This window comes from Opisthorchis viverrini, assembly GCF_000715545.1.
Source record: "Opisthorchis viverrini unplaced genomic scaffold opera_v5_188, whole genome shotgun sequence".
Classification (NCBI taxonomy): Eukaryota; Metazoa; Platyhelminthes; class Trematoda; order Opisthorchiida; family Opisthorchiidae; genus Opisthorchis; species Opisthorchis viverrini.
The window spans coordinates 352,083-376,521 of NW_008751842.1; the positions used below are offsets into that span (position 1 = coordinate 352,083).

The window sequence follows — 24,439 nt, forward strand, 5'->3', positions numbered from 1 at the left end:
AGTCATGTGCCCTTTGGCTTGAGGTCCATAGCTCGTCATTCAGAGTTGCGATCAGATTCTTAGAGTTCAGGGGTTTTCATTGTTTCTTATAAGTCACCAGCTTTTGGACCTTTCGTGGGGAAAAAACAACTCCCTGAAAAAATGGCGGGATTTCTGGAGGTGGAAAGCTTTTCACAGAAAGAAAATTCTATAGTGTCTGGTAGGGAATATTCACCGGGGGCTCTCATCGGAATGGCCTACCTTTGGAACATAATTTTAACTTTGTTCCATTTCGCAACTGCTAATGCGTACAAAGATGTTTGTCACTTGTAACTAGTAAGAGTAAGAGCTCTGTAATCTGCGAATTCGCGCGTGCTTGTTGTCTTTAGGATAAGACACCAACCTATTCTTTCACAAAAAACAGGAGTCCACAAAACACTTTTTTTGGTTTCTGGGTGGCTTATCATATCTGCGCGCTTCGGCTTGCCAAAAGGAAGTAATGGACGAATCATCTCGTTTCTAATATCTCCACAATCATTGTATTCACCTTTAAGCGGCACATCTAGCTCTTAAGAGTTCACATGCTGTCTCATTTGCGGTCCATCCCAACCCATCCTTATGCACCAATAACTTCCGTGGGTTTCGTAACTCTGTCGGACACAGCGACAAGGTCTCTGATCCATAAATAACCGATCCGCAACACTGTACATTCTATGGCTGTCAGCTAAACTGATATCACGCCTGGGCCATAAATGCCGGAGGTTGGTGAACTCTACCCGTAATTCCCGAAGTGATTTGGCTTTTCGCAAGTAACCTAAACAGTTGATCAGACAGAAAAAAACTTATTTATCACATCGACCGGTACGCCTGCAAGCATGAGTTTTGGGTTTGGTTCCACTAAACATTGCAATGTAACATTTTTCTATTTTCCGAAACACGCAGCAGAACTGCTTAGCTCATTTAAAACGGTTTGCATTTATGAAGTGTCTAATCCAGGATTAGCAATACTGCCAACGTACGCCATGTCTGCGAGCCCATGTTGCAGTGGTATTTCAATGCTGTGTAAGCAAACTGAAGCAGCACACCGGTTGAAAAGTTGAAGAACAAGGACCACACTGAATACCCTTTCGTTATATCCCTGAACGTGGTATCAGGACAGAATTCGCTGTGCACATGTATACGACCGCGGGAGAAGGCAGAGTTTAGAAGACGCCGCCAAAAACTGCCACCGTTTCTAACGATTGACGCAGTCGAAAAAAACAGCTTTCAGAACAGGAAAAACGATCATTTTGGTGATCGGGAAGAGTGACGCAAGGTAAAGTTATGATCGATTCAACCTTCTCAGGGCGAAATCTTACTCTCCTAATGATGGTTCAACCTGCGTGAGATTATACCACAGAACATCTTGTATGCCATAAAGCTGATACCTCGGTGGTTTTCGCATGATCCTTTTGCAGCCCTTTTTAATAAGGCAGTCACCGTCGAGGTTCCAAAAACTATTCTCATTCTCTTCCCCAGATATCCTGGAATAAAGCCGTCGAGTTAGGGAATAGTGCTTTCTTGCGCTAAAGTGATGAGAGTACATGCTGGTCTTCCGTTGTCTATGGGATACTGACTTTGACGCTCAATTCGGTTTCTTGTGGCTTTTCCAAAGGTCGAGTCTACCGAAGCCAGCTGAACTGTTCCTCAAAGTGTTCAACCGATCGTTCAAAGCGAAGCCTTTCTGAATGCATTGAGGAGGTCCCATCCCTTTCGGAGCGTTCTAATCCACTTTGCTTTGACCGGTTGCTGGAGTAGAGTGCGACTATTTTTCTAATGCAAAGGCATTCTCCAATTTCACAGACTTCACTATCTACCAGTCTTCTTTATCAATTCTCAGACTATTCATTAGTTGTTCGAGGAAACCCCATGAGCCATCATAGTCGTTTGTTGCTGACAGTTATCCTGGCACAAATCAGAATAGGTAGTCGTGACAGGATCCTACGTTCGTCGGCGAAGGCAATTGTTGTTGGTTTTGAAAGCTGTGTTGCTTTCGTAGACTTTTCCACTAGCCCAGTTAACGGTTATTAACACCGTGCCCGTTTATATCTGAAAGCTTTCCAGTTAAATCAACTCGATATTGTTGGGCGATAGATACACTTTGGAGGTGAACTAAATAGCCTTACATAAATTAGCGTGCTCCAAAGGGAAGCGAACTGATTCATTTGCTCGCACAATTCTGGGATCAGTTGAGTGGATTACTCAAAACTGAACGACAAACTTGCATTGAAGCTCCCCAGCGGAAGCTGACTGCCACATGGCCCAAATAAGTCTAGAGCTGGCTTGAAGTCTGTGGCCTTCAGGTAACACGGTGAGAGCACTTGTGCTTAAAGTTCCTTCTGACCAAAGATAAATGATGTTCCACACATAACTGAACAACCCACTCTCCATTATCTATGCAGTTATCATCAAATCAGAATCGGCCGCTAAACTGGGCCACCTGGGGATTCACATCCCCTTCCGGAACCACAATAATCTGTACTTCTGATTATTCAAAGCAAACGTGAAAAAATTACGATAGAAGCCGTCTTTATCAGCTTCACAGCTGTTGTCCGTCAGAGCATTTACTGACACAACAAACACGTTACCGCGTCGAGTAACATTCATCTTGACTGAACCAATCAACCTGACAGCGCAGAGGTGGCTAGTATACGGAATCCATCCCTGTAAAGCGCATTCAGTCCTTAGACTAAGGACAACTCCAACCCCGTAGATACCACGAGCCTTTTGTATCAGGATAGCCAGCAACCCAAACATTAAAGTGCGAGAAACTTAGGCTCGTCTCGAGCTGCTTGAGATACATGATCGGACTGGTCCCTGCATGCGTGTGTTTCTGAGACACAAGTACACCTCTCGACCGAAAATGAGAACAAGTTATGAGCAAGAGCCACTTGTTGCTCGATATGAAATCAGTAAAGTAGAACATATCGCTTGAAGTTAGTTGGGTTTTTTTACCGGGCAAAGTCTCGGATACGGAGCAAGTTAGGTGGTTGGCAGGTGAATGAATCAGGACATGGGTGACGGACGTGTGAGGTGGTGTCAGTGAGTGAAGAACTGAGGGCAAGTGGTACATCCCAGCTGGATTGATGCGTGACTCACAATCGTAATGCACATATTAGATGCGTTTGCAACCGCTTCGGGCTTTTGCTAAGGTCCAGTTTTAATCCTATTGATTAACTTGGCGGCGGTCACGGTCAGTTGGAATATGCGGTTTGGGGGCTGACCTTCGCTAACCCGTCCTTCTTTGGAAGAGGGTAGCGTCGCTGCGTCTATGACTATGGACATGCCGGTCGACTGGAAGAAATATCTTGCTGTCTTCAAAGTCCCACGGTGGAAGACAGTACAGTTTTACATACAGATCGGATCCCATTAAAGCTATTCATCATACGGTGGCTCATCGTTTTCCTTTACTTCCTGACATGAATTAATCTTGTGGAGCGGATATCCCGCCAATGTATCCCGTCAGAGTGTTACAACACACAGGCCCAGCTCGCACGTCAAAGTGGCACCTCCTGGTCGGATGGTGCGCGGACACAGCTCCTGAACGCAGAAAGCTGACAATCGAGTGCACATTACCTCAGCTAGCGCCAAAATGCGACTATTAACCGTCTGTGACTGCTTTCGATGCACACAGTAGATAAGTCCACACGCTGTGGAAACTGAAGGAATGATTTGACTCAATGAAAAGTGCTATTGCAGAGGGACTTATGCGCTTGTTACAACCATGGGGGATAATGCTTCCTGGCATGTTTGGACAAGCGTTTCGCCGTGAGGCTAATATAGCTGATCCAACAGGAACAGACAAAATATAGAAAGCTACTGCAAGTTAAGTCACTCTATCCTAATGTTGGGTGCGAAAAACCGATGGAGTTTGAAGTACAGACGAAGTGTGGGAGCCATGTGCGGTTGGTTTAGTGCGGTACCTCAGTTACCTGTCGTTGACTGAACTAACATGTACCAATCAAATGATAGTGTCATACACCATGGACCCTTGGGGAATCTTATTAACATGCTTACCTTATCTAATGGCAGTCCTTGGCTATGACAACGCTTCACAAAATCACCGTCTCCCCAGCTACTAACGTATCTTCCGTGCGTACCATATGGGCAGTCCTTCAAATGAGTTATCGGACAAAATGTTTGCCCCATAAGAACAAAGCTACTAGACAATGCGTACTGGACATTCCAAGTTCCCTGTGGGTCGTCTAGAGCAGTGTCAGCCAGATATGGGTTTACATATATACGCCTGGGCTGCCTTGAAAACTGCTAGTAGTATGCTGGGTACATTGACTCGACAAGCCACTGACAGATGTCATATTCGATGACGGTAGATAGCAGAGCAAGAATCATAATGAAAAGCCTGTGCTACTCCGTTCACCTGCGGACATACCATGCCACTGAATTTGGATTCTGTGCACGTATACAGCACCGTGGAATATCCGCGTCACTGTTACTAGTTCAAAAAAATGAGAAGTTTGCGAAGGCAGATGCGCATGAGGAAAGAATTTGCTAATTGCCTCTGCGAATTTACTCATATGACCATCTTTGAAACCGCTGCTTCCACAAAAGTTGTTTATGGCAAATCCAAATCCTATTCTGTATATATGACCACACGAGTTTTCCGATGTTCAGATGGATATGGCATTTGTAAGTGTTGATTACTACATTCCAACTAATTCACCCGGCATTCAGTGTGTACAACAATCACTTAATCCTGAGTAAAATAAGAGCCCGTACGGTTCAGATGGAGGTAGACAAGTATGGTGACCGGACTTTAAATTGGAAGACAGTAACACAGTATGATATTAAAAGATCGGTACCCCACGACCATCAGCAACGAGTATTTGGCTTTTGTGGATGAATGAAATTCGGAGATGACGTAGTACCCAGCAGAACTGAGGATCCAACGGCGGCACAATTGAGTATAATTTGCCTCGTTAAAGAGCAAGTCATTTCTAGCCTACATCTTCGGTTAGACTGGGCTAACTTGTTTGCAAGTGCCGTCCGCACAGGTTGTTCTGAAACCCTTTCAACTGATCGGCCCAATGGGATTCATTATCAGAAGCAAGAAGACAAAACTGTAGCATCCTCGTGCGTAGCAGACGTCATAGCACAGCACTATCCTTCCCCAGGATAAAATAAGTTGTATCGCAATGATTTTTCACAATGTTGCGGCAATTAGATGGTAAGGACAACGGATGACTCTGAGCAGGAGTGTATAACTATTAGGTTATAACCACTGATGGACAAATCAGCACGAGAAACTCACGAAAAATGCATTTGATTTATTGTTGTTTAAAAAAACAAACGCTGTGGTTTCGCATTATTGTTTACCTGAGTGGACTCTCTTGGAAAAAATAAGCAAGATATCGAGACTGGTCAAAATGAATATAAGAAAAAACGAAACAGTGCTCAACACTGAAGAGAAGTAAACGCTGACTGGAAAGTTTTGTAGTGAAATTAGTTGGAAAAATATAAGGTTTCTTCAATTAGAAAAATATGTACACGTATCAAACCTAACTTTGGATGTTAGTGCTAGATCGTTCACATGAAGCCAGCTGACTGGACAGGTATTGGGCAACATCTCGATAACGTTCCCGCAGAAACCATACGTCATTATAGCGACATCTAGACGAGGCATCAGTACTACTATCTTTCGACCGTCTTCGTCCGGCTACACGCCGAAGAATCGCCCGGAAATGTAGGGCGTTAAGTTCATTCACACTGTCCGAGTTCTTGCACAAAATATGATTGAAACAGGAAGCTAGGAGCCCGCTAGTTACAGGTAGCGAGCTACCGGTTAGCATCCGGACGAGTTCGCAGCAAAGTACTTGCATTTTATGCTGGATAGATCCTCTAGTGTGACTGGGTTCACGGTGGGTTGTAGCTGGAAAGGATTGGCGAGCAGTGTGTCGGACAGAGATAAGTTGCAACAGGATGGACGAGCTGAAGCGAACATGTCCAACAAGGACGGCACTGGCATCCAGTGGTGACTGCTGCCCTGGATCAAACGATTTGATAACCGTGTTTTGGCTAGACAATGCGTTTTGTCTCAGAGAATGTGATAAATAAGCCTGTAAACAAGAAAAGATTGCGTATGAACTGAACAAAGGTGTAGGGATGAATGTAATACATCGCCAGTGGTCAACAGATGATATTCATCATTCCCGCCCATAATGGGTGAGGCATGCTAGTCAGGCAAGCGCTTATTTCAAGTTAATCTTAACCCAGAATGCTGGTATATATCGCCACTGCGTGGCTTACCGCACAACAGCCTCAAGTGCCAACGATCGTATTTGATGAGTGTGACCTTTAAGAAGGAAGACGCGTGCCCCCACTGTTTAGTAACGATAAATTTTCCATAATCACGTGACGTCTAAGAAAAAATAGTCGACTCCAGAAAGGCTGAGTTACGGTTGGATTCGCAAGCAGGTCATTTTAACAGTGATGAAGCGGAAGGCAGTTAATCAGGCCAATTGTCCTGAGGTTCCTAGGCGTTTGATGATTCGCTGAATAGCGATCAGCATACCATCACACATCGCGATTTCCTATTGGATGCAATAGCAGTTGTAAGTATAAAAATCGCACGTGCGCCTCGAGATGTAGAAGTTTCAGCCACGGATTAGCCAATGGTATTGCAGCAATGTGCACCACGATGTTGAAAAGCACAATGATTATCACTATGCTGTGTTCTTGGTATAATACGAAACAAAAGGGCATGGAAACGGAATATCCGTCAGTACCTCACGGCGAATGGGCCCGAAATAGCGTAGCAGTAATTAAACGGACCGCGTGTACTAGTTAAGGTATTCGTACGGCACAATCAAATCCAGATCTGATCTCCCCTTGGCTTTCCACTCTGTCTGGTATGACGTCTTTGAACGGATGGACCGGCAGGGGGCAGGTGTTGGGTTAGGGAAACCCCACATGAACATCGATTGGTCTCCATGTAAACACAGGACGACACGTTGATTTAATTCATTATTGAACTGTCAGTTTATAGTTGGTGATCACAGGAAGTCAATTAAATCGCGATACTTAAATGTTATTTATTGTTGATATTGGTATATAATCCGATCGAACAAATTATTCGTACGCACCAAAAGCTGATATTATAAGGATCTGGTAGAGGAATGATGTGATGCCAGGAAGGTTACGTTAGACATGGAAGGTGACTGGCAACGTTTGTACATATTGGGAACGGACCTGCTTTAACTTCAAAAAAAGCATGAAGCTTTGGTCGGACGGCTTTCTCTATGTGCCAATGAGCTAATCGAACATCGAATGCTACTCTCACAGAGTGGAAACTGTGGGTGACCAGTAAGACCAAATTCTGTTCACCTTACAATTTTCCCAGCTGGAGAGGAAGCCCTAATTCCGTATGAGGATTAGTTTTTGTTTGTTTGTTTGTTTGGTTTGTCCAGTGAAAGTTCACGGAACATTCGACTTAACAGAGGGGGGTTCCGAATTAGCGAGTATCACATATTCAGTAGCTGACAATGGAATAAGGGGAATCTATCCAGCGAGTGCCAGCCCGCCTGGTCAGATATATAAAAATCGGGCGTCTGGTATAGCATCTATCCAACAGACGATGGAGCTCTAGAGAACATGCGACAGTAAGGCACAGAGTCGATCTCTATTGATTCTAGTGTCAATTAACGAGATATCTGTTGCATCAAGTTTTGGCGTAAATGGCTAGTTCGCTCAGCATGACCCGCATCAGCTAGCAGAATTTCATATTCCAAATAAAGTAGGTTTGACAAATGACGGTCTACTTTCGGTTCTTCACTTATTAAGTGCTAAAACAGGTTGCTAATTGGCATGCACACAAGCTGAGCCGAGTTTTGCTTAACACACCGGGTCAACCTGTGTGGGTTGATCCATCACTTCAAGACGACAATCTCAAAGATAAAACTTTCCTCCATTGCACGTTTAGGATCTAGCCATTTGGTTGGCGTTTTTTTATGTGAATGCACACATCAGTGGCTTTCATTGTGCAAGCCTCACATTACCTTCCCCGGCAAGGATGATAAAAAGATTCGATACATTCCCGGACCGATTGCGGTTTAGCCTTGTTTTCTAGGTTAGCCAATTCTGAGTTGAACAGGCGTGGGATGTTGCAGTACATAATACAGCCACCAGATCGACAACTTCACATCCATTTCTAGTAGATAGGCTTAGATGACCCGAAGGTTAGGAAACACATGGGTCACACACTGGGGGGTTCATGTAGGGGGTCATCGCAGTTAGTTCTGAAGAACCCTGAAACAGTTCAGCTGTAAGACACTTGCAGTGTCCAGCTGCTAAGCCAGCTGAAGAAAGAACGAGGACTGCAACACTGTCAGGTTGTTCAAGGCTAGACAGGAGCAATCGAGATGCTGAGATCGGGTTCAAACCACAGACCTTCCAGTGAGTAGTTGGCGCCGTAAACGCTGAGCGATCTCAGACCCCAAGTTAAACAAAGAAATTTAATAGTTAGATGGGAATTTACAGCTTCATCAATAATCAATCAGTGGAACTCTAGCCATGTGAACGAAACAATGGTAATGTAAATGATTCATGCGACTACTTTAAGTCACCTGAACGGAGTCCTAACCACACGGCCCCATTCGTAACATTCCATTGGGTACAAAGTGGTCGAATCCATAACTTACGAGGGCTGGGCTTTGGTGTTCACTTGGATTCCAGAGAAACCGATTGTGAACAAGACCGAACGGTCTCACTGTAGACAACACACTGGTATACGAATGTGCCTCCGGAGTTTGTGGATCAAATGAAGTTTGAGCTTCCCTGAGCAGTTCTTCTGCAATTACTTCTGCCAGGCGACGTGCTTCAGACGTGTAAAACGAATGATCGATTCGGCTTTCTTGGGTAAAGTCATCGAGTAATTGGTCGTGAAGAAGCACATGTGAGACGTGCGAAAGGTGAGGAGTGGAATTCTTGGGTCTTGAGACGGGATGGATCATTTTGCGTTTACGACTTTGTTCACTGGCTTGCACATTGCCAGAACTTGTGGGGTTATCATTCTTACTCCTTTTCGCATGAAGTATGCCAGACGAGCAGCTATTTATGGGTGCGGTGTGTTTTGAGGATGTAGGCATGGAGCTGGAGGTTCCAGGTTCTGTCATGGATGTAAGATCCTTACCTAAGTGAAACACAAATAAGAACAGAATCAGAACCAAAGCTGAAGGTTTAGACAAGCTGAGTAGGGCAAACAGAGGGTAATAATCAAATGAAACGCTCGTACAGATAGATGGGTATGAGAAACACTTCCAGATGATTCAAGAAACTCTACTGTATAGAGCGCAAAATTAGGAAAACGAATTGCAAAAGTGACTCCGGCAAAAGCGAATGTGTCAAAGTGAGACGTCAAAACATTCCGGGAAAAAGTTATGAAGTCAGCTATGAGTGAAGCGATTAGACAAATGGAAAACACTCACTAGTTCCACCCGGTGAATGTGGGCTACATAAAGTTACCACCCGTATTATAGAGATACGGGGTGGATTGGTTATCCTAAGTTCAATGTATGCATAAAACTGACCATGGAGTGACGATAAAAAGGGTAGACAGACAGCACGAAACCTGGGAACGTATCAATTCCTTTGTGCGGAGTACACAGCGAAGAAACAAAACCGGTATTCGCCATACGGTCTTTCACATGGCATTCCTGCATGAGATAGAAGAGTAGCAGATCAGTTCATATTAAGCGTCCGGATGTAGGCGATAATTCAGCCTTGTCGTACGCAACAGCAAGGTTGGCGGGGATAATGTCTGTTTATTGTAACTAGTCACACAGACAGCCGACTAACCTTTTAAATATGGGTAAATTTCCTACTCATGTAGCAATCACTACTGATGCTTTCGTGGTCTGCACTCTTCGTTTAATGGGCGCCATGTTCTGATTAGGTGTCAGATTCATTTCTAGTTTTTGTGGCACACTGTGGTGCATAAGTTTTCGTTCGACTGCTCTTGATAGTCCTCAGTTGTTGAACTGCAGTATTGGACCGTATCGACGGAACTCCCAGACCACTTTGTTCGATTTCCGTGTCCCTCTAAGTTATGTTGACGTGTACCTGCAGCCGAGTGCATCATTTGGCACCTACCTTTTGTAATCGCTGGTTCTGGTGGCGCCTGCCTTGCCACAATACGATGAATCCTTCTGGAGGGGTAAAACTTCAGTCTGAACACTTTTGGTCAATTAGCTACAACATTTTAGTTCATTGGTTCTCTGCCAAGAGAGTACACTTCAGAGAACAGCACGACCTCATTTAACAGAAACCAAACAGGGAGAAAAGGCACTTTCGGTGGGCAACAAACGAACTAAGTCTCAGTTAATATGATATTCTTTTTTTGAAGGATTCAACATTCATTCAACAACATATGTGAGCAGAAAATATTGCTTAACCTAATCCAATACTACGCCGGTTCTCTTTCCGTACAGTCAAAACTTCCAGATCTCACCTTCACTGCAACTGGCTATGGTCACTGAACGATACGAACGACCTACCATCTAGGACGCATCCAAAGTGATAGATTTCTAGGGGAATATACTAAAACCAATGATACAGTGCACCTAACGAATGTTTGAACTCAGTCGCTGTGAACAGAGCGTCCATTAAATCTCATGAGACAATCATATTTATCAACAGTTCACGAGGTTGAAGGCGTAAGTGAGATCTTATTGGTTGAAACTAGAAAAATCCGGTCCTCAAATAAGACTTTGGGTTTCCCTTACACGGGGTAACTGGTTGGCGAAGGTAAAGTCCGTGCCTTCAGATGTCCTTTTTGATGAATGAGTGGTTAGTAACACAACCTAACTGATTTCCTGTTTCGAGTACACTTTTGCGGATTTCCCGCGAAAAAGACCAATAATATTGAGTACTTGTAGACTGACGGGGAAAAAGAAGAGAATGTTATGTTGGAAGCATCAAAAGACCGTAGCGTATATTTGGTAATCACCTGGGGTTTTGATGAGAGGACACCTACAATAAACTGCTACTAACCAGATGGCCCTAGCTGCGGCGAGCAACCAGCTGAGCAGAGGATCATACGCCCATCTTAGAAAGCTGCAACGACTATCGTTGGTACAGGTCGACTCCTCCATAGGCAAAAATGAACCTTCAGTTAGACATCATTTAAGTCAAACTACATGGATATTAAATCAAACGGTCGCATTCAGCAACTGCCTCCTTGGGTGCTCCTGGAAGTAAACGAAATCCCGTGCACCATACAGGCACTTCAAGACAGGTGAAGGAGGGGAGACACTGCAAGATATGGCTGCCAACTGATGTCAGTGGTGTTCTTGTTGACAGTTTCTATACAGATCGCCTGAATGAGTGTCTGGTGTAGACACCTCGGAATGATTATAGTAAGCTGGCACTAAGGCCTTCCCCGCCTGCCTTCATTCTTTTCTTCACAATGAGGATTTCAAATAAATCTTGGTTGTGCGGCAGTGAAGCATCAGTGCTAAATCACCGATGTCATGCTGTCGATGACGATGATGACGAAAGGGAGTTTTCATCCGTCGTCGCTAACGAATTTTTAGACAAGGATGTCATGGCGGGAAAAACTCATGCCGAGTCGTTTACGGTTATCTGGCACGGAACGCCTCTTAATTAGTCGTTTTTTATATCCATCTAAAGAAATCATACAACCATGCGATTAGCACAATATGGCTTTTTTCCGAATTTTTAAGGACTTACAATATGTTCCTGGAACAATTAGCAGACAGTCGTGATATTGCACGACCGAGGCGGATAAACGTAACGGACACCTGTAACGAAGATAGGCCAGGTCGACAGGTAACTAAGGAGGCTTTGAAGCTGATCACATATTATGGAGTTCACCTTACGTCTCATTCAACTATATATTCATTTCGGACGTCTCTCTCAAGGAGACAACTGACCGTTTCCCACACTAGGTGCGGTATATTCTGTATTAATCACTAAGTGTCACCGAAAATTTTTAATTCAATAATGATGAAGTCGACTTACGTGTTTTCGAAGATGAGTATCGTTGTATGTGGATCAGGGCCTCGGTAGCCACGCGTTTAGCTTCTGCTCGTAATTCTTCATCCAGGACAGATCGCTTGGCCTTCATGCTCGACTGAAGTTCTGCAGATGAGACACCATCTGGCGCCAACAGTGTAGTTAAAAACATATCTTTGCTTGTTTCATCTGCGACAGGAAGTAACTTTCCGCGTGACGAATCCTTAGAGTGACTCGGACTTGGAGTGGTGTCCACATCACCATAGTCATAGACCGCGCGACGACTGATTAATGGAATACGCTTGCCATCAACCCTCGTGCCGCGTCGTTGAGTGTGGTTCAGACGCAGTTTGCCTCGGAGTTTGAGAGGTTTATCTTCATTAAGTCGACCCTCACCAATGCGCTTACTTAACTCACGCGCAAGCTGACGAAGTTGAGCTTTCCGCGCCTCATCCACCCTGCGCGGTTGAGCAGACGTCTGTTGCGCATCAGTAGTAGTAGTTGTAGTTGCAATTTCCTCCTCATGTGAATCATCGGAACCCGTTTCATCTTCCGTCGTTTCCTTTACGATAACTTTGCCTTGGGCTTGCAACAAATCAAACCGGTTCGGTATTTTCGGATTACCGATCACAGATTTGGACGCATCGAGTACAGTGTGACCAAGGCCTTCACAATGGACGTACTTCGCGGTTTCTGGAGCTTGGCCCTTCGTTCTTGATGCAGATTCGCCGTCATCAAAGTTCAACAGTTCTTGCAGATCATTCGTTTTAAAGAAACGCTGTTGCCGAGGATTCTTCAAAACCCTGTTTGTGAGAAACTGCTTGAAGATTTGCCTGTAATTTCATCGGAAAAAGATTTTTTTAAACCCAACCAGAAGAAGCTGCAGGACACATAGTTTCAAGCCAACTACTGTTTGGTAAATTCCTCGTCCTACTGACACCATGAATCACAGACTAGTCTGCAGTAAAACTGCCCGCTAGAGAAAAAATGTCGCCTGCAGGGGAAGAGAGAGGAGGCTGAGTTCTCAAAGCTGGTGGGTCACATAGCGGTCATCTAATGATCAACTTAAACAGTCGAACAAGCTACAGAGCACTGACGAACTCAACATATAAGCTATGGCACACAGTGCCGTTACTTATCAGCATAAAGAAAATATCACCTCAAACCGGATACTCTTTTTAAATTCTTGCACGTTAGTAAACTTTATACAGACATTCCACGTTGTTACCAGGTCTATCTGATATGGCAACCTCACAGTATCAGTTGCTACTGAGGATAATACCATTATTCCTGTGGAGGTGTCCCCAGACTTCCAACAGTTGAGTTTGATGGGAGAGCGACAGTGCTCAAGGAACTGATGAGTATACTGTACAGTATAACGCAGTGTAGTATGGTATGCTGTAATATAGTGCAACAATAAATCCTAGTACTTTGAATGGAGTGAAGGTGTTTGTCAGAAATTTGGAGGTTTTAATACTTGGGATCTCTAGATGACTGAGCTTTACATCCACACACATTAGGCACGATATGGTAGCAGCAAGGAAACATTTTCAAGTAAATGATTGGTTACGTATGTACCATTGTCAGAGACCAGTGTCGCTCGTAATGTTGCAATTGCTATTCTAGCTTCGCTAATTCCTATATTGCAACACATTCTCCTAAGAGGTGTCTAGAGCAGCGTGTATAGTGAAACAATGAAGATCAAAGGCTGGAGGAATTCCAGGTTGAAAAAGTCCAGCTGAAACACGGAAGTAAAATCATCAACAATGATTGCAGGTATCGAGCCCAGTAACAAGAAGTGGCTTAACAGGTTTTCTAATAAACTGTGCGCTCAGTATTTGTCGGTTTGACAGCCTTTCAATGGCATAAGAAACAACTTTCCCATTGATCTATACATCACACGCCAACTGGCTCAAAAAGACATTTTTTCAGCTAAACTGACAATTTTTGTTTTTCATGTCATCCCGCGATTCGACCGAAAATATCGCTGCCGAGATAGCGAGATGGCTGTAGTTAGAGCACAAATCCACTGACTGGAAGGCCTGTGGTTCAGATCCAAACTCAGATTCTCAACTTCTCCTATCTAGGCTTCGGTAACCTGGTAGTATCCCAACCCGCCTGCTTCCTTATAGTGACACAGCAGCTAGGCACCGAAAGGAGGCTATAGCTGAACAATTATAAAGTTGAGACAAGTTTTTCACACATGTATTCGGATACTAGCTATTGGAACGATCCACAGTGCTTATGTGTCAGTCAAAGATGCTAAAACAAGCACGTGTCCGAAGGGTTTCTAGTTTTCATCGAACACTGACTTTGCGATCCCTCCGCTTCACTCTTGAACGACTTGGAGCTACCCTAATCTGACTGTAAGTTCAGGCTGCATGCAAGCTACTTACCGCGGTTAAACGGTTTTATGTGATTCCCCTCTGTAACAACCAATGCTATATTGACGTAACCGTCATCATCTACATAATATAACATGTATAATATATATAGTATGTAATTCACAGATTCAAACGATGAATTACAATATGAATAAACTGGAGATCCAAAACTCGGACGCAGACTTTCATACGCGACCTAGTGAGGAGGTTAGATGCAGCGGTTCATAAATAAAGAGAAGGATTCTAAAAATGCAAGATAGTTACCTATGATAGATCTTCTCCTCGATCGTGCCACTGGTTAGCAACCGATAGATAATTACATCTTGGGTTTGACCGATTCGCCAAGCCCGTTCTCTGGCCTGCAAATCAGTCATCGGATTCCAGTCAGGGTCGAAAATGAGGACCCTGTTAGCAGCAGTTAGATTGATCCCCAGACCGCCCACACGCGTCGTTAGTAGAAATACAAATATGTTTTCATCCGAAGAATCGGTTGAACGATTGAAACGGTCTATGAGAGCGGGACGTTGGCTGACTGGGGTCGAACCATCCATCCGAAGGTATGTGATGCCTAATGTGATCAGAAGACGTTCCAGGAGACACAACATCTGCAAGTCAGAAGAAAAGCAAACTCAGTATCCCACAGTGGTGCACTTTCAGTGCGTAGCTTCCGAACACTATTAAAAAAGAACGAAAACAGATATCAGGTTACCCAAGCCTGGAGGGATGGCCGAAGAGTCACGTGTGGATTTGAAACAAAGACCTCTGGGTCAGTAGTTCGTGCAATAGCTTCCGCGCTAAATTAGGCTCCACAGGGGCAGAATAACCTTCGAAAACTGAACGAAATCAGTGAGAACACGAGTGATCTGGGCTGAGTCTTTGTCTTAAAATGAGGAAGAAGCCTTCGATGTTTGAATGAAATGGAAAGACCCAACCCAGATTGCAAAACCTCATAGAATCTCGCAGAATTCCATCACAAATTTCATTCCGAATTTCACAGGAACGATGGAAATGTAATGGTAGAACACAACTCCACACTACTTCATACATGGAGTTAGTTCTATTCACGAACTTTAACCAATTCCAGAGCTGCTTTCTGTTTTTTTTAAGGATTCCCAGCGCTACTTGTTTGGTGTGTGCATTTGCCAACAAGGGTGCGTCTTGTGCCGATCGGGGACTACGAATCGACTGATGAAGGGCGTATCAGTGTATGGAAGCAACTGACTCGTTTCTTCACGCAGCAAACTTGTTACCCTCCATACCTATCAATTGGCAGGACGGAGTACACAATCCACCTTTTTGAACCGTAATACGAAAGGAGTTATGCAGTATGCGTCGAAGCAAGATGGGATAGTACCTGAAATTTTGCGGACATTATTCGGAGGGCCTTTTTTGAGCCTGAACTCGACTGGGGGTATGAAAAAGGTCAAGATAAATAGAGGAGCATACACAGTGCACCACCATATACAGATGCAAGCATAAACGTGACAGGTTCAGGTGAGACACACTAATGGCGAGTTATCTGAGAGTAGAGCTCTGGGCTTTACGATCAGACGTATTCAAAAACAGTGATTCCCAGTTGTACAGACCACATAGGAGATGGACCAGCCAATCGATTTTCTAGACCATGAATAGGTCTAGAAAATGGAGCCAAACTGAACCGATTACCTGAAACACTGAATACATCTGCAGATGAGAGTTGCTATAGCCGTTCAGTCAAACGGCAAATTCACTTAGGAAACCAAAATTCTCCAAGCGCCTTGGTTCTGCTGCAGAACCTAAGTCACAAACCTCCGAAAAAGCGATCAGAACGGACAGGGGATTCGGGACCTGCGCAACTTACCCGACGACTTTGTGAGAACAGAAGAACCTTGTGTCCTTGGGTTGACCATGCTCGTAGCAAAGAGGCAACCACAAGCATTTTACTAGACCTTCGAGGACAGCCAAAACGAGTCCATCCGTATTCAGAAATCCTGCTGACTGTAGTGACATCCACATCATCCTCTGGTAATTCAGCTCCCAACAAAATATGGTCCCTTGGTCCACCGGTAACCAAATCGGGGTGATTACACAGTTTCCGCAGTAGAATTAGCGCAGTGAAAACCTGGAAACAATAAAGGGTGAATGATAGTGAGCGAACAAGACAATTTTTATGGGTGGAACCAGACCAAACAACCAGCTCATCTTTGACATAAACACAGTAAATTTACATGAATTTTAAACAGAGTTTCTCAAACAAAACAATCCGGCATACAGTGACCTTACACAGCACGTAAAGCTGGGCATTCAAGGTCACCTTTATGGCCCGGAGTACGCCAGGCTAAATAAAAAGTATTGTGTAATACTGATGTGTTATACTGTTGTCTTGATGATCGTGTCTTGCCATGCGGAAGCTGTTCGTTCAGACAAGCACGATCTCTCGAAAACGAAGATCTGGAAGAAATAAAAAAATTCTTGGCCATGAGGATATTTCCTCTCGAACCCGGAGACCGGGTTGACAACTTACAACCGTCACTGACACCTTCCATCCAGCGAACAACCCTTTGTCAGTCCAGAGTTCAACTGCGTCTAGTAAACTGCTTTACCCATGGAGGCTTAGAATTAATCCGATAAACAGACTGGATTTCACAGGCGACGAAAAATGATTGTCACTGTGCTATATCGGGACAACGATTCTGTGAATCTCGCAATCAGGGTTCAGTGGCAGGAATTTTGTAAGATGTATCAACTGGAAAGTCAGTGGCGTCAGTCTCAAAACAGCCACAAAAAGGCTGAAAAGTCAAAACTCAATCATTTTTCCTGCATGAGCATTGGTCAAGCTACTTAGCGACGTCGAAATTTCCCAGTAACTACCTCACGACGGTACAGCGGCATCCCAACCTGGTGTGCCATCTGACACATCCAAAACAGTCAGTCAGAATAGTGGAACTTTTTACCAAATATCAAATATTAACCAACATTTAGCAAACAAAGTTAGATCCTATGCAGCTTAGTAACACCCAAGCAAGGTACCTTGATCTACTCGATGTTGGTTTGTTCATTTACTGGTACGACCTGTGGTTAGTAGCAAACGAAAAGTGCAGCTGTATGCTGCTTTGTAAGCAGGAAACTGCGTGCTTCCTCCTCTATCACGGCTTTTCCAAATTGCATGTTGACGACCGAACGCTTCTCATCTGATCTACTCGGAAATATCACTCCGAACGAGAACAGACGCCTCTCATTAATTCTAGGCGAATTGCGGTAGAAGCTCATCCATACCCAGATGGCCGTTTACACATGAAACGATACGAAACGGATGTGAGACGAAAGCGGTACCAGAAAATAAATCACGTTCCACCTTGCATGCAAGATGAGCGGATAGACGGCACGAGTCGTTGAGTACCAGAAATATGTGAATAATTACGCGATACATCAGTCACAATTGAGCAGAACCACATTAAATTTGTCAAATAACGTCCATACATGTCAATGTAAGCATAAAACGATCTCAAGAAAGCTCCAACAGATCTTAAAAACATCAATCGAGCCAAACCGCTAAGTATCATATGACTGACAAGCTGCACACTGGTCTGATTGCACGACAGTGGTGCGAATAATATGTTATATCCACGAAATAAGTCTCAGCTGTGTGATACCATCTACATTAGAATTTGGGTCGGAATCAAACGACGCCCATTAGGCACTACGCATGGACAAATGACCGCGGAAACGAAGTAGGGAGTGCAATGCAAACGTAGGGATACGATGATCTACCAAGAAAGACTATACAAAAAGAAGCCACTATTCTGAAGAGTTCACAACAACCTTCCGGGTCGGCAACCCCGTTCCGCCACTAGATTACTGTACGGTAGATTCCGTAATAAATGGGAGACCTGAGCCTAGGAGTCGCGCGAAGTAAAGAAATTATTAGGCTCCTATCCAACTAGGCTAACTCACCAGTTGTACGCTGTGACGACTATAATCCAGCTACTTACAGACATTCCATCGACCACGTCAGTGTATGCAATCGGTTCTGACAGGTCAAGATTTACGGCAGTCACACAGGATGGCTAAAAACAACAGGACTACTTTGGCCATTAAGGAACTACCGTGATATTCCTGACAAAGGACAGACTAATTAACAAGTCATGCCAACTTTGAATGATGAAATGGATTCCATCCCTTTGATGAACCCGCCCAACATTTTGGTAGCCTGGGGAGAAAAAAAGAACGTTTCCCATAAGAGCACGGAGAATAATCGTGAATTCTGTATCAGTGAAGCCCTACTGCACATATTAAGCTAATAAGCCTATGCAGTTAATGGATCGTTCACGAACGACAATGAAAATTTCAAAAAAATGGTCATGGAATAGACTGACTAGTTCATTGCAAATAGTACCTAGGTAAAGACCTACTGAATTATTAGCCTTTCAAATTGAGGCAGCTTTGAAATGAAAGTGGTAGTTTCAACGGGTCACTGAGTAAATAACAGCAGTTGTTTTAATAAACGGCCATATTGTCCCAAGAACCCCACCCAGGAAGATGTCACATCTAGCTGGTCAACGGTTATTCACTCGAATCGACATACCAAAACGGTGCCAATCGCCTTCATTGTTATGAACTAAGAGGATGTCCGGAACCTTTGTCACAAGTCCCTCAATTCGGTCAACATACATTAACCTCACCATAGATGGATACGCATTTAAAGCGAACTGGTTAATAAAAGAACTATGACAATGTTAAAAAACCGCAAACACTTCAATGGGTTCGAGCTCGGCCAAATATGACTCACAAAATCAGTGTTCAGAATGTTCGCATTTGATGCAGAACGAACGGCTGCTACGACAGTAACTGAATTTGTGACATCAGAAACTCCCTTCTGACAGTACTGATCCCCAAAAGCCCCCATCAACGTAAGCTGGCATTCATAGTAGTAAAGACCTAGCAAACTAGTGTCGTGCAGTTTGAAGTATCGTGTTTTTTTTCAGCATACCTAAAAAATCCATATCAACTCTTTTTCCATAAAAGATCAATAACCGGCTTTGTTTGTCACCTACGATCACTGAGTGATAGCTGTGATGTCGGTTACCAGTGGGCAGTTGTTTATCTTCTCAGTNGAGTTATCGTGCTATCGTCCTATCCCGCACGAATTAGGTATACCTAGACTGTGGTGTATCGAGAAACGGCACAAGGATAGCGCAGTGCAAATCTATAGTCATGCCAAGTGCGGATGCTCGGCTTCGTTAGAGATAGGAATAATCCATCCGGAAAACTACCGTAAAGGGACGTCCCGTCACGGAACTATTATTTTACTTGCAGACCTTATTGGTTTCTCAAGAAAACCGTGAGGACGCAAACATGTGACGGGACAACCCAGCACTAACCTATTCAGTGCCTTGTTAGGCATATAGCATCGAGAAATAAGGAGCGTTATGCCATTATTACTTGGCCAGCTGAGGTATAGTGTTCAGGAAAGTCGCGAATGTCAGTTCTAAGGTATTTAGTAAGACCGAGTTGCACAGCGTCAACCAATGAAACTGGTAAAACTTGGCAAATCGATTTCAAGGCAAAATGTGAGAGCATATAAAGACAAGATTCAATCGGTACTATTAAAGCAAACCAAAGAGAAAGGTCGTGAAATTCCTTGTGGATGCAGGCAGTGGTTAGCAGTTTCGTTCGAGAATCGATTTCATTCAAAAGTGAGGACGTTGTTGTTAAGTGAAACCGTGCAATCTAGACTGTTTCTATGCTTTTGTAATGAACTTTCAGAATCTGACTATATCGAACATGATAAACGATGCAGCAACAACAGGCCATGCAGTTAATTGTGAAAAATAAAACGGTTTCCATACGTTTCCTTTGCCATTTAAGAGATCCTTGCACAGCTGAGATTCCGCGAATTCACGGTATAGTTGGCGCTGATAGTTGGTCAACCGACAAAACAAGACCTAAAAAGGGAAAGAAATCTACAAATTTACTTCACCTTTGATGGAATAGTAGTACAACTTCTGGCGACAGGAATTAAAATAGGGATGAGTATATAACAGATGGGAACCATTTACTGACGTGTCATTATTCTCACGCTTCATCACAAACTATCCAAGCTCAATAGGATACACCTTGGCATTACATGTCAGCACAAACCAGAAGAGCGACTGATGTGATAACCAATCACCTGATGCACATTCACGCCAATTTACGTAGGCAACAGTGGACTAAAAATTCCAAAAAGTGTGCCAGTGATCGAACATACGTTGACGCGAGAGTTGCTGACTAATTTGGCTGAAGCAGTTTAAAGTGGACATAGTCGACAGACTGTTTTGAAACTATATAAGGAAGGAAGGCCTGAATAGAACAAGGAGGATAAGGAAACCGACCGCCGTACTAACTCTCGTACTAACCACTCAGGTTAATTGTTTAGACATCCTCCAAAAATATGCGCGTAGGTTTGGTACTTATCGGATCTCTGTGGGAAGTCGGAACAGTTACAAATGACAGTTGGATGCTATGATGTTCTAAACCTTTGTGAGAAATTTCATCAGTGGCAAACCAGGAAACCAACTTTATCGCTGTAGAGATAAGCACCGATTTGCGCCTAAACGTGGTACTAATGGGAGATTCAAATGGATGCCAGGTGAGCCCTTCGTTCCTAATATACTTGAACTAAATGCGCCGTACACAGAGCATCCCGCGTTTCATTTGGAGCGAAAGTGAAGCAGCTCCCTTCATATAACGTTACCTATGGGGGATGGAGACACTTCTACTCATACTTTCCTTGGGCGCCAGTGTGTTTAGTGGCCGCGTGCGACTGGGGCTCAACGGTAGCACCATCACTAAAAGTGACGAGTGACCGAGCCTACCTTCAACTGATAGGTGCACATCAAGAAGCGCATAAAGGATTACCTTTTAAGGATTAGCATGAACGAGAGATGATTCAGTGGTTAAAGCGCGATTCCACTAACCAAATGAAGCAAACTCCAGTCGAAGCGAACTCTAGTCTTTGATTGCTCCTGTTTTGGGTTGGTATCTCAGTTCTTGTGCTTCCTTTGGGTTGCAAGGCAGCTATGAATCAAAATGGCTCCAGAACATCGTCTTTACAATAAAACGCGTATTACAGCTTACAAGGCTATTTCGCTACATTACAAAAACCTTTGGTCATTGACTGTCATGTCTCCCGTACAGACGAAGTACCGCATTGCACACAGCGTCAAAGTCAAGGGAGAACCATATGTCCAGAGGATTGTATGAATTCAAAGACCAACCACCTTTGGATATGAAGGGGATCATTTTGGGAGAATCTCACGGGGGATGGTACAACGTTCAGTTAACTCTGGTGTGTTCAGTGCCGATGGACTAATCACTACCTGCTGCACGACTAGTTGTGTTAACGTAATTTGGCGATCAGTTTGGTATTTTAACAGTATTACGTGGCACAAAACCATTAGCCGATCAGGGGAGACTGGCATGTATCTGAGTGCAAGGATTCAAGAACCAAGATTGTGGCACGTCACTACGGAAAACAAAGCTTCCTTGAGCGAGTAAAGTCTAACCACTACTGACTGATAACTCCTTTTGGATTGACACCTTAGTTGCATACAGGAGCTTTGAATGGTTCGTGCAGCTACGGTTAAGTCAACTCAAAACAGATGGAAACCGGTGGTGGGCTTATGATAAAGTTTTATCAACCATAGGAATGGTTTTACTCATGAAGATATCTTTGTTTACTCTAGTGTAGTTGGCCTACTGAATCTCCATTGCACGACAAAGTTCGAAGAACCCCCGAGTGAATAGAGTTTCCATTACTCAGTGGAGATCGTTCCTTGTAAATGCATGTATGCTTCAGTGTTTTTCGGTTAAGCGTACTGCGGTATTACGTTGAAACACAGAACAGCTTAGCCTTGATGTGAATCAAAACCACCTGACGGAAGGCACTACGTTTGATGCGGTTCCAAACAAGTTTGAAGCCTAACCAGTAGATTCCAACAAGAAAAACCACATATTCATTCGCTAACCGATGCGCAAGCACATAAAACAAATACAAAGCTACTCAACTAGTCATTCCAGTTTTTCAGTGCAGAGGACGTCGAAATACTCAAAACCGTTTACCATACAGTAATGCTCGTATTGAAACGAAAAAAGCTGTCTGGCCTCTAGCGTCAAAATTGCCTAGCACTAGGTGAATAAAAATGGTCGGACAGGGATAAAAACTCAAAAGTTGTTGATAATTCAGTTAGGGGATGATAACACGCAAGTGAACAAAGCGAAGTCTCGGCTGTATCCGAAGTTCCTTAACCGGTTTTTGAGTGTATTTGAACCACACAACCATTGGGCAGATTCGCCGGGTTGTTTGAAATAAGAACGGGAGGCCTAAAAACGATTTCCACGTATGAGCACCGAGACACAAAAAACCTGGTTTAACGATAGGATAGGAGAGTATGATAATGACAACAGTACGATGAGATAGCCTATTTTACTATTGTGACTGGATGAAGTCAACTACTTCGGTCGCACACTTAATAATAAAAAGAAACACCGGAAGGTACCGTGGAAGCTGCGATCAAAAATAAACAGTTGACGCAGTCTAACCTGTTCAGACTTGGCAGGAAGCTGAATTTGAACATCAGTCTTCAGTCGACGAATGAGGAAAGGCATAAGCAAATCCCGCAACGTGCACGCACATCTATATGCAGTTTCAACCTGAAACAGTGAGTAGAAAATAGCTCGTAATAGTTGAGAATCTAGAATGTATGCTTATCGATACTGACACAAGAACAACAGTCGACTTCTTAAAAGCGATTTCAGAGCCAGCAAGACGAGAGATCACAAACCTGTGTGTTTTCAACACACTTATCAAACAGAAAGTACACAGATTATTGTGGCTGAATTCTTAAGTGACAGAAAAATGACGCGAATGGTGACGGATGGTTCGAAAGTAGGTTCTTTGCGTCTTTATGGTGACTTCAAGAAGAGGCCGGCAGAAGGGCTGAACGTGCCTATACTGCGATTAGAACCCGTAGTACGTTACGCGATACGAGTGAATCCCGGAGCTGAAGCGTCAGTGAAGCGCGTGACTAGCCGTAAGATACACCAGTAAGAAGGATAAAATGGTGAGAAAATTTTGAAGTGTGTAGAGTCGTCATTAAGCAGAGGTACAGATGGTCAACAGCATGATGCGCATAAAGCGTGGTGTACCTACCCGTTAATCAAAAAAGTAATGTATTCCAGTAGTGGTAGATCTTACAATTGCTACAGAAAGCCTGGCTCACTGTAACCTGTGGGTATGTGATAATCTATGTCCATCTGTATTACAGTAGCCTATGGATAGACCATAACAAAATCCAAGTGGAAATCGTAGCCATGGGGTGAGACTTACGGTTGAGCTAAACTTGCGTGATTTCAATTTACGACTAAACGATTAAGGTCTGAGCAAAAAAACCACACTCGGTGGAAACTTGCTTGAAGTGGAGACGCAGAGGCATAACCACCTTGAGTGATTGGAATAGCAAACTGCTGCATAAATTCCGGTAATGGTCCCAGTCGTCCCGGGGAGACGAAGTCAAACAAGGACCATAGTTCACGAAGATTGTTTTGCATCGGGCTACCGGACAGTATGAGGCGATGTGGAGTGGCAAACTAGAGGCGTAGAAGGAAGGAAGATGAATATGCAAGTGACGCACCTGGGGAAGATGGGATAGCTGACTAACACAGCCAAGAAGTACGCCAACAGTTCATAATTTAGCTACCTTAACACAGGAGCATACAGGTTCCAACCGCAATCGGTAGGTTATAGCGTGGAAAAAAGGAAGCGCAGAAAATTGTAACTCAGAAGCAAGGTCGTACAATGCACGAACTAGTTCCCTAAGTGATTTTAGAAACTTACGTGCCTAACATCGGATACAGCTTTTCTGGGCTGAAAGAACTGGACAACTATGCATCGTTTGTATGTAGCATGCGACTTTAACGGAGTAATTTAAACAATGCGGAATGCAAGTGTCGAAAGACAACATCAGCGTACAAACAGGCTATTAATCGGTGCAAGGGGACAGTGGAATAGTGAGTAGCAAATGCCCTGC

The 24,439-nt window shown here is 43.8% G+C and overlaps 2 protein-coding genes across 2 annotated transcripts in view; one reads left to right on the forward strand and one right to left on the reverse strand.

The window, feature by feature from the left end:
* Window positions 1-141: 141 nt before the first annotated feature.
* Window positions 142-24,439, forward strand: part of T265_07781 (hypothetical protein) — a gene marked incomplete at both ends in the record, with an annotated part of 37,014 nt that continues 12,716 nt past the window's right edge. Inside the window, 3 exons of the mRNA XM_009173393.1 lie at window positions 142-308; window positions 11,715-11,820; window positions 16,163-16,449. Of these exons, the coding sequence (XP_009171657.1) occupies window positions 142-308; window positions 11,715-11,820; window positions 16,163-16,449 (560 nt within the window). The remainder of the gene's footprint in view (window positions 309-11,714; window positions 11,821-16,162; window positions 16,450-24,439) is intronic.
* The window catches only part of T265_14381 (hypothetical protein), a gene marked incomplete at both ends in the record, with an annotated part of 31,725 nt that continues 12,616 nt past the window's right edge, over window positions 5,331-24,439 (reverse strand). The window contains 8 exon segments of the mRNA XM_009173408.1: window positions 5,331-6,092; window positions 8,673-9,163; window positions 12,013-12,839; window positions 14,655-14,995; window positions 16,231-16,491; window positions 20,219-20,314; window positions 22,953-23,046; window positions 23,836-23,999. Coding sequence (XP_009171672.1) covers window positions 5,535-6,092; window positions 8,673-9,163; window positions 12,013-12,839; window positions 14,655-14,995; window positions 16,231-16,491; window positions 20,219-20,314; window positions 22,953-23,046; window positions 23,836-23,999 — 2,832 coding nt within the window.